At 36.2% G+C, this 13,715-nt stretch overlaps 1 protein-coding gene across 1 annotated transcript in view; it reads left to right on the top strand.

Moving 5' to 3' along the window:
* Positions 1-13,715, top strand: part of HMCN1 (hemicentin 1) — a 438,669-nt gene that overhangs the window by 354,166 nt on the left and 70,788 nt on the right. The window contains exons 69-75 of the mRNA XM_055234444.1: positions 1,637-1,833; positions 5,034-5,115; positions 6,605-6,741; positions 11,037-11,178; positions 12,220-12,364; positions 13,059-13,186; positions 13,499-13,655. Of these exons, the coding sequence (XP_055090419.1) occupies positions 1,637-1,833; positions 5,034-5,115; positions 6,605-6,741; positions 11,037-11,178; positions 12,220-12,364; positions 13,059-13,186; positions 13,499-13,655 (988 nt within the window). The remainder of the gene's footprint in view (positions 1-1,636; positions 1,834-5,033; positions 5,116-6,604; positions 6,742-11,036; positions 11,179-12,219; positions 12,365-13,058; positions 13,187-13,498; positions 13,656-13,715) is intronic.

Below are 13,715 nucleotides of genomic sequence, written 5' to 3'. Positions count from 1 at the left end.
GGAATTAGATAAGTGTTTTGAGTAGTACAAACAACATGATACGAAAATGAAAAAGCATAGACATTTTATAATTAGTTGAGAGAATCAAGAAATGATTTATGGTTTTCACAAATGAACTTCAGGACAATATAACCTTAATGGTACTTCAACATTCTCAGTTGCAGGACTATGAGGAGCAAGAAAGGACTGAGCTTGTTGAGGGATTTGAAGTCTAGGTTACATATAAGTATGTTAAAAGTAAATAATGACAAAGATAGATCTAGACCATATTGTGGAAATCTTGGAAACGATGATGAGTTTTTATTTAATCCAGTAAGCAACATGGAGCCATTAAAATCTTTTAAGCAGAAAATCTTAGATTAATATTAAACTGCACTTCAGAAAATGTATTTTGACAGCAATATGTAAGATAGATAGAAGTAAAAAGAGGTCATGTGGGACAGTGGTGTAGAAATGCTGACTTCATTATAATCTGAAAAGGAGAACTGACTTAGTATATTATCTTTCTCCAGAAGGAAAACAGAGACTAACAGATGGTAGAAATTTTAGGAAGCAGATTTTAATAATACCAACAGTTGCAGTAAACACTGTAGTAGTAGTAACCTTTTTAAAACGTTTAATTGTAAAATAGATACAGAAACACACAAAAAAGTGTATAATGTATCTCACTGACACCACACACTGATCCTATTAGGTAAATAATGTTGGTATCCCCGTTTTAGAGATTTGCTCAAATCCATGAAACTAATAATTGTTGACACCAGCATTAAAACTCAGACTCCAGATCTTCTGCTATGAGTCACCATTCTAAACTATGTGCCTTATTAAAGAAAAAAGAAAGAAAAACAAACCTGCTAACCCCTGGAGCTGTCCAACAGCTATTTTGGCTGCCTTGTCAAATAGTAAGCTGAAAACTTGAACTATGAAAGTGTCATAGAAAACTCGAATGGTCATCGTAAGGGGAATGTGTTTTAAAGGAATTACCAAAGTTGGGAGTAGTTAGACTAAAGAACCTTAATGTTTCTTCCCAGTGTTTAGATTGTTTGACCTTCTCTTGAGAAAGGTAATTTTAGAAGTATAAGTAACAAAAGAGGAAGTTACTCCAATCCAGACATAACAAATGTGTTTTATACAGAAATTATCTCCAAATGTAACTATTTTTTCTTCTGCTTAGTCATTGTTTCCTCTCAATGTTCTGCATGGAAAAGATGATAGCAAAATTCCACAGTATTCATGCATTGCTTTTGTAGAAACTATTGGTGTTTAAAGATACAAAAACATAATAATATGCTAAGTCCCTCTAAAAAAAAAAAAGTGGTACAAGCTGGCTTTGGTTTTTATTGTTTTCAAATATTTCAGTCAAGTAAGACTGTTCTAATTAACTGAGTTCGAACTGTTGTTCTATAATTACATGGTAATGAATTGCCATTTACTTCATTATCTCTTATAGGCATGATCCATCCCTTTTGAAAGTATGTCAATGAGAAATGGTAATGACATCTAGGAATTATTTCACTTCCCTTATTCTAATCAATTTTTATCATGTGAACGTGAATTTGTGTTGGATTTTCAAGTTTTTCTAATGAGCAGTATTTTATGAAATTGTGGGTTATTATTTTTGATTCTCTTTAAATAGAACCACCTCACATTAATGGATCTGAAGAACATGAAGAGATATCAGTAATTGTTAATAACCCACTTGAACTTACCTGCATTGCTTCTGGAATCCCAGCCCCTAAAATGACCTGGATGAAAGATGGCCGGCCCCTTCCACAGACGGATCAAGTGCAAACTCTAGGAGGAGGAGAGGTTCTTCGAATTTCTACTGCTCAGGTAAGTGTCAAAGTTCATAGAATTATTTTAGGTTAGGTCAAACTTCTCACTTGCTAATATATGAGATTTGTTAAATTATGTCTTTGAATCCTTATATATCACAGATCTGTGTAACTTGAGCAGGATAGATTAGTCCTATGATATGCATGATTGGGTAACTTGATTAAAAGGAAAACAAAGCAGTATCATATTAAACTCTGAAGAAAGCAAGATACCTTTCCATTAGCTTTTGCAAGTTTTCACAGTGCTGTAAGTGTTAGTATATTTCCCAAAATTCTTAATTTATACTATGTAGCCCTTAATGGAACTGGCAAAAAGCAATCCAACATGCATATATAAGGCTTCAAAGAGCACTTTTGATCTCCAAAATTAACTAGCAGATATGGAAGTCTGAAGAGACACAATTTTTCAAATAATGATCAGTTTAATAAAATTGACTTGGTTTAGTTTATACTTAAGGAAATTGATCTGAAATGTGAATATATTAAAAGAGAAGTATGTCTGGGATGTCTTATTGTAGCAATCTTCTACTAATAAAGGCAAACCTTATGTTACAATTATTCTGCATCTGAGCCCTAATGCCATCATTTGTAAACTGGGGATAAAAATAATAATCATGCCTCATTCATACACTGAGGGATTTAAAGAAATAATCCAACATGATGTGCTTAGACTGGTGCCACAGGCATGTAGTAAATGCTTTGAAAAAAAGACTTAGGATTGTTCCTGCTGTTCCTGTTGTTACCATAATCATCATTCCTCTGAATGTAGAATAACAAATTATTTGATCATATTTTGTTTCATTTTTCACTGAGAATGGAAGAAAGGGAAGTGGAAGAAGAGACCTAAGGATTATAAACTGTCTACTATGTCCTGTTGTGTTCATCTCTGGGCTATCTATCCCACCCATTCCCCTCATGGCAACTCTGTGAGGCAATGTGTCTATCCCACAAATCCAAAATTAGGTGCAGAGAGATTAAGTACTTATCTGCCAAGTACTCATTGTTGCTCAGTGATAGAGCTAGGCCTCAATCCTTAGTCTGATTCAGAAGCCTAGCCAGTGCATCTCAGCACAGTGCATTTCTAGTGTCTTGGAGTGCATACCTTCCATTCCCCTTTTTTCTCTCCATTTCAAACATTGCAGTAACTTAGAGTCAGGTTAAACTAAAATCATGTACTGAATCAAAACTCTTGAATGATATGATTTCAACAAACAAAAAGTAGGCAAAAGAATTTTGTGACATTAGGAATAGCATGGAGAGAGGAAAGTATGTGGAATAGAATCATGAATATAAAAAAAATGACAAATAAAGCTTGAAAGGGAAGTTACGGCCATTACTGTAGGTCTTAAAGGCAAGAATAAAAAGTCGGGTTATAAGAAGACAAGATGAAGTTGTCATAGAGTGTTAAATGATGGCCAGATTTCCCATGTGTTCTAGCTATTGTGGAGAATCCATAAGACCTAAGATATGTGACATGTGTCAGCCTTCAAGAAGTTTCTAGATGTCTAGGGGAGAAAAATGACTATACATAAGATACAATTAGATATGAGTCAATAATAGAACAATTAAAAACAATATGGAAGTGGAAAATTAAATATGATCAAGCCCCCAAACTGATTTTGGTTACTCTGCTCCTCTGTGTTTTCATAGCAATTTGTATATACTTCTGTAGTAACACTTATTGCATTATGTTTTCCTTATCTCAACTTTGTTTTTTCGTGTATTTATCTGCAACATCTACTTATGCCTGGTACATTATGGATGTGGATGCTTTGCAAATTGCAAATTGTGTGGTATAGACAAGAGTTTCCTAAAACATCTTTTATCAAACACTAGTTCTGTAATTTATCCCAAGAGGGGAGGGGACCACTCTATGACTAATAGATTTGGAAAACTTTATATACTGTACCCTCCTTTTCTTTGTGAGCCATAATGCATGTCCACCTCTGCAAAATCTTCCTCTAAAGATACACGCTTAACTATAGTTTTTCTAACATTCTATTAGTAAAACAAGACTTTAGAAACTAACTACAAGTGATGTCTGTGGGTAGCCAGAAGGGCAGAAGTTGTCAGGAAATATTTCGTGGAAGAGGGAACATTTAAGAATGGTCCTGAATGATGGTTCAAGTTTGGCTGAGTCCAGACAAGTGAGGGGGATGATATCAATTGTGAATGAACAGAGTTGGGAGAGGAGAGTTAGTTTTAGAGATTTTAAAGATATGATGAGAAATTCAGAAATTATTCTTAGGAAATGGCACATCATTTTAAAATTCTTAATTGAATAACGATGTAAGTGTTGTTCTTCTAAAATCATATTTAAGTATTTTTCCAAGCATTCTAGTCTCAATGTTTTTGAAAGGAGTTTTTGCAGCCTACCAAAAAGTATTTCCATAACCTCTAAAGTCAGTTTGAATGTAAGAGTTTTTAAAATGTCAATATTCTGGGAATGTTCAAGTAGTAAAATAAATGAAAACAGGATTTTTCTATTTTTCCAAAATACATTTTTCACAGTAGTAAGAGCATCTGTTTTCCAGAGTACCCTCTACATGTACATGATTATGGGTTGTGTCTACACAATGTCAAACATATGAATGAACACTAACTTTCCATGGAAACCATGCTTGGCAATTTTTAAAGTAATGATTTTGGTTTTAGTTAGATAATTATAGATCCTGCTGTCAGTCTGACCCTATTTCTAACACATTACATAATATAACTCTTTTGTTTCACCATGTATATCAAAGGTAGAGTCAAGATGAGATATGTGTTTGATTTTAATAACCAGATTTTTTATTTATCTGTTTACTTATTTAACATCTTATTTTCTTGAGAAAGGCTTCATTTTAACTTTTCAGTCTGCAATTTAAACCCATGAATATTTGTTTCTTCAATTAACATTGAAGATATAGCCTATCACATATGGTTCTAGGTCCTATATATATCTGCCTTTTCAGATATCATTAAATATACTTAATGTATAAACATTCTTACATCGATACCAAAATCCTGTTAAAACATAGGTTTGCATATAATGTAGATACCAAACAATGCTTTCTATCAGATTGCTAATCATAAACAGTTTGCTTTAATTATCTTGCTTTTGGTGTGAGGTTATTTACATTCATTCTAGTGGATATTTATTTTAATAACAAAAACTAACATGTTAACATTATGTAATTCATTATTTGGGTTTTGTAGGTGGAGGATACAGGAAGATACACATGTCTGGCATCCAGTCCTGCAGGAGATGATGATAAAGAATATCTAGTGAGAGTGCATGGTAAATTTGGCAAAATGTCCTACAGTCTACCATACATGCACCTAATTAGAAAAACCTGGGACAACACCACAGCACATCACAAGATGTGTTTATAAGTTAGGGAATATATATTTTGCAAATCTGATTCTTTTTTTTTTGAGACGGAGTCTCGCTCTTTCGCCCAGGCTGGAGTGCAGTGGTGCTATCTTGGCTCACTGCAAGCTCTGCCTCCCGGGTTCACGCCATTCTCCTGCCTCAGCCTCCCAAGTAGCTGGGACTACAGGTGCCCGCCACCACGCCTGGCTAATTTTTTGTATTTTTAGTAGAGACGGGGTGCAAATCTGATTCTTATATTTGACTAATCAAATGCTGTTTGGGGGCAGTCATGGATTGTTTTTGAGTGATTAATTTCTGCATTAATAATTTGTATTCATTGGTTTAAAATAATAGAATATAAACTATGATGAAGAAAATTTAAAAATCCAGAATCTCATCACACAAAGACTTTTTTGCATATAAATGTTTTGTCACAAAAATACGATGATAGAAAATGCATGTTTATATAGTGTACCTATAGAATTTAACTTGCTTTTATCTCAATGGTTTGGTGAACATTTTCATGTCAAGAAATATATTTTGAAAATATTTTTAGCGACTATAATATCCCATTTTACTCCACATTTTTGGAGGTTTGGGCTATTTCTATATTTTTACCAACATAAATAGCCCTGCTATGGATAACTTTGCATGCACATGTTAGCCCATTCCCTCTATTTTGAGAAATTTCTGTAAGTGCACTTTCTTGGTTACACACACACACACACACATATACAAACACACTCTTCTAAGGATTTTGAAACTCATTGTCAAATTACTTCCTAGAAGAGCTGGGCCAGTTAGACTCGTCCAATATGCTTTTGACATTGAAATAGGAATTATTCTTTATGGGGAGGATAATTACAAAACTAACAGAAGATCTTTGGTTCATTTTCATAGCCTAAATGACTAGGCAGCGCAAACTGTCTGGGATTTAAGTGCCCCATCATCCCCACATACAAATTAAACCTGCCATTAATTGACATGTAAATTCTGTAAAAAAAAAAAAAAAAAGATTCACATGAAAAATACATTCTGTATATTATGATGGGCACTCCCTGATTTAGTAATTTTTAAATCTTATGTTCAGAGAAAATTATTACCAAGTGTATAACCTGGACAAGGGATCCCTTCTTTGTGCCTCTGTTTCTTTACTGTCAAATGGTGAAAACAATGTAATTATATTACTTCTATCATGCATGTAGTTGATGGAAGGATTTCTTTAGTGTACATGAAATTGCTAAATAAGGTTAAAAAAAAAGCAACTTCCCACTGTTTGTAGTTATCTAGGCTATAAATTAAATGAGTAATGTTTTAATTTTATGCCTCCTATTATTTCATATAGCAGAACCAATATTTTTTGGATACCTATGATAATACAGATCGCTTTTGTTGTATTTGTTCTCACACCCAGTACCTCCTAATATTGCTGGAACTGATGAGCCCCAGGATATCACTGTGTTACGGAACAGACAAGTGACATTGGAATGCAAATCAGATGCAGTGCCCCCACCTGTAATTACTTGGCTCAGAAATGGAGAACGGTTACAGGTAAATTTTTGATAATCTCCACAAATTCCTTTTTGAGATTAAAAAAATAAAAAATCAGCTCTAGGGCCTTTGCTGGGTACACAAAACCAAGTAACATCAGGCTACTAATTATTCAACATTGCAGCAGTAAGCACAGGGTTTTTAAATTAGCTTTATTATTTGCCTTTGCTGGGGTAGTTAATAGTTGGTCATGGGTCAAAGAAAGGTATCTAGATTCATGACACTCTGGAAATTTGCCAAAGTATGTATTTCCTAGCGCGCATGCATTAAAGTCTGATTTGAAATACTCAGCTATTTCTTAAGAGAGAAGAAACCATCAAAGTCTCAAAATAACTGCCACGTCTCTAGGGAGAATGCTTCTTTTACTGAATTTCCCTTGTCTAAGCTTGGACCTCACAAGTGACCCCAAAGATACCAGGCATCTGAGACTGGAATCCGTGAAGAACCAGTTACTGGCTGTCTAAAGCTTGCCATGCTTAGATGATACCTACCTGCTGTCATGGAATGTCAAAGGCCAGGATCCTCGGCAGCCTTTTAGAGACCACTGAAAGCTTTGACTTTGAATGCTTTGGATTATCCTCGTGAATTTTTTCTTCTTTGTTCTTCCTCCTCCTCTTATCGTAACTTACACTTTGTTTCTAGTAGTTAATTATAAAAGGAGATTATGTCCCCTAACACCTAAGACATAAAGACTACCACCACCACCAAACCACACAAACACCAAACATGGAGAGGCCAGATTCTGAGAGTTACTAACATGCTAAATCATCATGCATATCACTTAACCCTCCAATACTTCAGTTTCTCTATTTATTGTGTGCCTACTAGAATGCCAGGTGCTATGATTGCTACTGAAAATAGGCTTTACCCTCAAAGAGCTCACACACTATCTGAGAAGACAGGTTAGTCAAAGATTATAGAATGGATACCAACTAATAAATTGTATATTAGAAGGATGTGTAGGAACAGAGATGAGAAGCAAATAACCCAGACTAAAGGGTAAGGAACAGCCCATGGAAGCCTCTTAGAAAAGATGAGCTCAGTTTTAAAGGATCAGTATATACTGGGTGAGGCCAGAGAAGAAAGCGATTCCAATCACAGGTAATGGCATGTACAAAGCTATTACAAGAAAAGGAAGGCTGCTGTTCTGAGAACTGCAAGTAGCTTGATATACCTGAAATAGAACTTGGTTAAAATCTTTGATGGTTCCCCATGGATTTCAGGATTCTGGTTAAATCACTCCACTTAGCTCACAAGCCCTTTCGTGCTCGGACTGTGCCTCCATAGTCTGATCTCCCATGTGTGCATTTCACTCCAGACCATTAGGTGTAAAGGTAAAAACTGAGTGAATGTCGATGATGGGGAAGTCTAGGTTGATCCCAGGTTGACCAAGTGATGTCAATCCTAGGAAAGGGTAAGTTTACTCATGATGAAAAATGAAAAAAAGATGAGTTCAGGTTTAGACATTTTGAGTTTGAATTACCTGTGTTTTCCAAGAGGAGATTGTAGAAATCATTTTAAAATATTGGCCCGTATTTCATCAAAAAAAGCCTTTGGTTTCATAGTCCATATTTACTTAAAAAAAAAGCAGCCTTTGATGTAATCATCACGGTATAATCCCTCATTGAAGTCATAAGTTTGTAGGAGGTTGACTAGAAAGCAGAGTATGAGAATCCCAGTTGAGTGAAAATAAAGCTTTAGGCAATAGTGACAATTACAAGGTGAACATAGGAAAAAAAGAAGATGAATGAGACTGAGGAGGACTCAGAAACAGGATTAAAAGTACGAGACACCGGTGTACTAAAAGCCAAGGAAAAGTGGCGGGGATGGTGGTTAACAAAGGCCACAGAAGGTACAAATAAAGTTGTATCCGTTAGCTTTGGCAATATGTATAGGTAATTAAAGACCTGAGGAGTGGTTCTTCAAAGAGTGATCAAAGTAGAAGGCAGGTTACAGTTGTTTGGGAAGTTAATGGAAGAAGAGGAAGTAGAAACAAGCATGAACTGTTCTTTAAAGAAAGATTTCTGTATGTGTATATGCTGAAAGAAAGAGATTGAAGACAGACGAGCGAGAAAGAGCAGTTTATAGAACAAGTTATGTTGGATAGGGGAGGTATGAGACCCAGGACACAGTTGAATAGGTTAGCCTTGTCCAGAAGGGTCGTCCATTTTCTGCAGAGATGGGGAAATAGAAAAGAAGGTCATATTCATACCCAAGGTGGGAGGAGGGGAGGACTGCAGGTGTGGGGCTTTAATTTTCTCAGTGGAACAGTAAGTGAGATTATCAGCTAAGAATGAGGTTCTATCAGGAGACAAGTCAAATTTGGAAGAATTTTAGGTGGTCTACGGAAGAAAAACCAGAGAAAATTCTTTTTTTTTTTTTTGAAATGGAGTCTCGCTCTGTCGCCCAGGCTGGAGTGCAGTGGCGTGATCTTGGCTCACTGCAAGCTCCGCCTCCTGGGTTCACACCATTCTCCTGCCTCAGCCTCCCAAGTAGCTGGGACTACAGGCACCCACCACCACGCCCGGCTACTTTTTTGTATTTCTTAGTAGAGACGGGGTTTCACCATGTTAGCCAGGATGGTCTCGATCTCCTGACCTCATGATCCACCCGCCTCTGCCTCCCAAAGTGCTGGGATTACCGGCGTGAGCCACTGCGCCCAGCCAAAACCAGAGAAAATTTAATGAGGCTTAATAAGTTAGCAGAAAGTACTGATATTCATGGAAGAAAAATATTTTAAGAATCACTCTGAGCCAGGTGTGGCGGTTCATGCTGTAATCCCAGCACTTTGGAAGGCCAAGGCAGGAGGATTGCTTAAGGACAGGGGTTCAAGACCAGCCTGGGCAACATAGCAAGATCCCACCTGTATTAAAAAAAAAATTAGCTGGGCATGGTGGCGCACATCTGTAGTTGTAGCTACTGAGGAGACTGATGTGGGAGGATTGCTTGAGCCCAGGATTTTGAGATTAGAGTAAACTATGATAGCACCACTACTGCGGCATGGGTGACAGAATAAGAATCTGTCTCTTAAGAAAAAAAAAATCACTCTGGAAGTTTTTATTAGCCTAAAACTCTGCTATACCCATGTAAAAGTTAAAAAATAAAATATTTTTTATAGAACTTACTCTACATATTTAAGAAATCACTTATTCTTATCAAAGGTAATATAATTTTATCACTAATAGCCCCAATAGAAATGAAAGGAATAGAGAAAATGTGCAAACTTTTAAAATAAATGGACCTGAACTGCATATTTTTACTTTGAACAATGTTTTCTTAGAAAGAGATATGTATCTGGGACCAAGCTCATATGGTAGAGAAATCTTATTTGGGCTATTCCTGAAATGCTTCATCTTAGGTACAATGAGAGAATATCAATCTTTGATGCTCTCTGGAATTTTTTAATAACTATGATCATATATTTTATCCTTAAATTACTTGTTTATATATGTAGCTCTTCAATTAGAATTAATAGCAGAGATTAAGTTTCATTGTGCTCTATTTTCATAATTTTTGTCTATGCCTAGTTACAAAATAAATTCTTAAGAAATATTTGTGGTAGTTTACTTATTTTTTAAAAATGTTAGAGTACAGTGTTTTCCTCTAAGTTAACCAAAGTTAGTCAGCAAGATTTCAGTTGTAAGTGACAGAATTCAAATTCAAACCAACTTAAATGAAAAGGAAAAACAAAAAGGAAATTTATTGGCTACAATAATTGGTGAATTTCCAGAGGCTCTAACTCTATAATGAGGCATCTGTCCTTTCTCTGAATGAACTCTACTTTCATTGCCTTAGATTCAGGACAGGCTGTTTCCATATGATACGGCTGCCGCTAGGCTTAGGTCATCCTCACAACCTGTGATTCTAGGAAAAAGGGCACACCCTTTTTCCGACACTCCCAGCAGAGTCTAGAGGAGGACTCTGGTAGGCCTGACTTGAGTCACCTGCCCGTTCTTGAATGGATCATTATTGTCAGAGAAATTGGGCATACTGCCTCTGCCTTTGACTTAACGTCACTCATTAAAACAGTTCCCAGGGATTTTTGATACTACGAAAATGGTGGAGGAGCAGACAAAGCATGCTGACAGACAGCAGCTCCTTTGACTTACCGTCACTCACTCATTACAACAGTTCCCAGGGATTTTTGATACTACGAAAATGGTGGAGGAGCAGACAAAGCATGCTGACAGACAGCAGGTCCAAAGTTCACTATACTTACTTTTGATGCTGTGAAATAATATTTATTCTCTTTTCCTGACATTTTAATGGTAAATTTATTTACTTGCTGAATCCAGGCAACACCTCGAGTGCGAATCCTATCTGGAGGGAGATACTTGCAAATCAACAATGCCGACCTAGGCGATACAGCCAATTATACCTGTGTTGCCAGCAACATTGCAGGAAAGACTACAAGAGAATTTATTCTCACTGTAAATGGTAAGAAAAGGTATTCGTTGTTCCACAATTAAAAAATATGACCAAGGGCATTCAAAGAGATGATAGCTTTTTCTTATGAGCATACTAAATGAAGCCTTATCTTACTGCTTTTGAAAGCTTATCTTACTGCTTTTGAAAAAGGCAACATGGAGTATTTGTACGATATCTATACTGCAAATTAACTGAATTTCCAAAAAACATAACTAGAGATATTTTACTCTATCTTAGAGAATATGTCCAATTGTTGTTAGCATATCATGATGTTTTGTGTCATTCAGAATCAGAACCATTGAGGAAGTCAATACACTAAATCACGGGATGACAAATGGCCCATCATTTAGTTCACCTTTATTGATGGTGGCTTGAGGGTACATATGTGCCAAACAGAGACTGTCATAGGACTGTAATCTTATTAAGTATAATATCTGAATGCCAACATTTAGGAAGATAATATAGACTTTTCCTCAAAACAATCTATTGAATATTTAATATATAAAATTTTACAGAATATTGGGTGACCCACACAACTAATATCTCTAATACTAAAATTGAAATTCAGGCTGTCTATTCCCATATGAACTCAATGATCAATAAAATGCATGCTCTGAGAATTGCATGATTAATCACAGATGTGCTTTTTGTTAAAACAGCCCACTTTCTGTTCTTCATTTAAAGTGAAGCTGTTCCAGTGTTAACATTCTCTGACCATTATTTGGCCAAAGAGAAATAAGAAATATCATCTTTAATTTGCATCAGACTAGAGCTGAGTTTTATTTAAGCCTCTCTCACAGTAAGTCAGATTTCATACACCATATTAGGGGTTTAAAATTCCCCTCCCTATCTACCCTTTATTTTTAAACACTAAGTATCTTGGGTAATACTTCAGGAATTAAACCTCAATTCTACTTATACTAACCTAGATTCGTGTAGATAAAGCTAGACATTTGACTCGAAGCTCATCTTATATTACATCTTCAGGGTCTTCATGCAGGCTGTGTTATTTAGTCTCACCGAATTTTTTCATGTGTATCTCTTGTTCAGTTCCTCCAAACATAAAGGGGGGCCCCCAGAGTCTTGTAATTCTTTTAAATAAGTCAACTGTATTGGAATGCATCGCTGAAGGTGTGCCAGCTCCAAGGATAACATGGAGAAAGGATGGAGCTGTTCTAGCTGGGAATCATGCAAGGTAACAATACTGGAAAATTTAAAAATGCTATAAGACCTGAAATACAAATTCTAAATTTTTTTCCTAGTGCACTATTTTGGTCTCATTATGTTTAGAATTAGCATTTCATCTTAATACAAGAATCAAAATTTAGTATTTTATTGTTTTTCTGAGACAGAGTCCTGCTCTATTGCCCAGGCTGGAGTGCAGTGGCATGATCTTGGCTCATTGCAACCTCCACCTCCTGGGTTCAATTGATTCTCCTGCCTCAGCCTCCCAAGTAAGCTGAGATTAAAGGTGCACGCCAGTATGCCCAGCTAATTTTTTGTATTTTTAGTCGAGATGGGGTTTCACCATGTTGGCCAGGCTGGTCTCGAACTCCTGACCTTGGGTGATCCGCCCACCTCAGCCTTCCACAGTGCTGGGATTACAGGCGTGAGCCATCACTCCAGGCCCAAATTTAGTATTTTAAAAGCATAATCCCTAAGGCTTATGTCTACATAATGATTATAATCCATTCAAGATCACAAGCCCATCTGTTATGCACCTTTGCATCCTAGCCTTTTCTTCCACCAAGGGTATTGTAAACATGTGTCATCTGAAACAGGAAAAAAACTGAATGGATTTCACCAAGTGTTTAACATTTCCCTCAGTCAAAATATGAACAATCAAAAAAGGCTGATTCAGAAGACTTCACTTGTGATTTCTCTTGTAGATATTCCATCTTGGAAAATGGATTCCTTCATATTCAATCAGCACATGTCACTGACACTGGACGGTATTTGTGTATGGCCACCAATGCTGCTGGAACAGATCGCAGGCGAATAGATTTACAGGTCCATGGTAAATATCCTTTTATAGACAACATCCAGTCTCTGGGTCAAATGCTCTTTGATAGCCTAAACTAGTGAAGTCATAAAGATCTTGACATTGAAGGCTAGTTAAGCAATTTACATTATGTTATGAATAGTCAAGCCCCAAGTGTTCTCCTTAGTATAGTTAATATCATCACAGCATTATTAAAATTCACAGAGCCTTGTTTGCTCATAACTATGAGGCAAGTTAATAATGACTAATTTCAGTTCAGCAGAAATATTTCAAATGGCACACTATTTGCTGACTGTGTTTCCTTCTTATTTGGTGACATTGTCTTAGTTCCTCCATCTATTGCTCCGGGTCCTACCAACATGACTGTAACAGTAAATGTTCAAACTACTCTGGCTTGTGAGGCTACTGGGATACCAAAACCATCAATCAATTGGAGAAAAAATGGGCATCTTCTTAATGTGGATCAAAATCAGAACTCATACAGGTAAGGATAATTTAAAACTCCCACCAACTATTTACAAACAGTTTGTAATGAATCAACATT

Source organism: Symphalangus syndactylus, chromosome 19, assembly GCF_028878055.3.
Source record: "Symphalangus syndactylus isolate Jambi chromosome 19, NHGRI_mSymSyn1-v2.1_pri, whole genome shotgun sequence".
Taxonomy (NCBI): domain Eukaryota; kingdom Metazoa; phylum Chordata; class Mammalia; order Primates; family Hylobatidae; genus Symphalangus; species Symphalangus syndactylus.
This window is presented reverse-complemented; position numbering and strand designations above follow the sequence as displayed.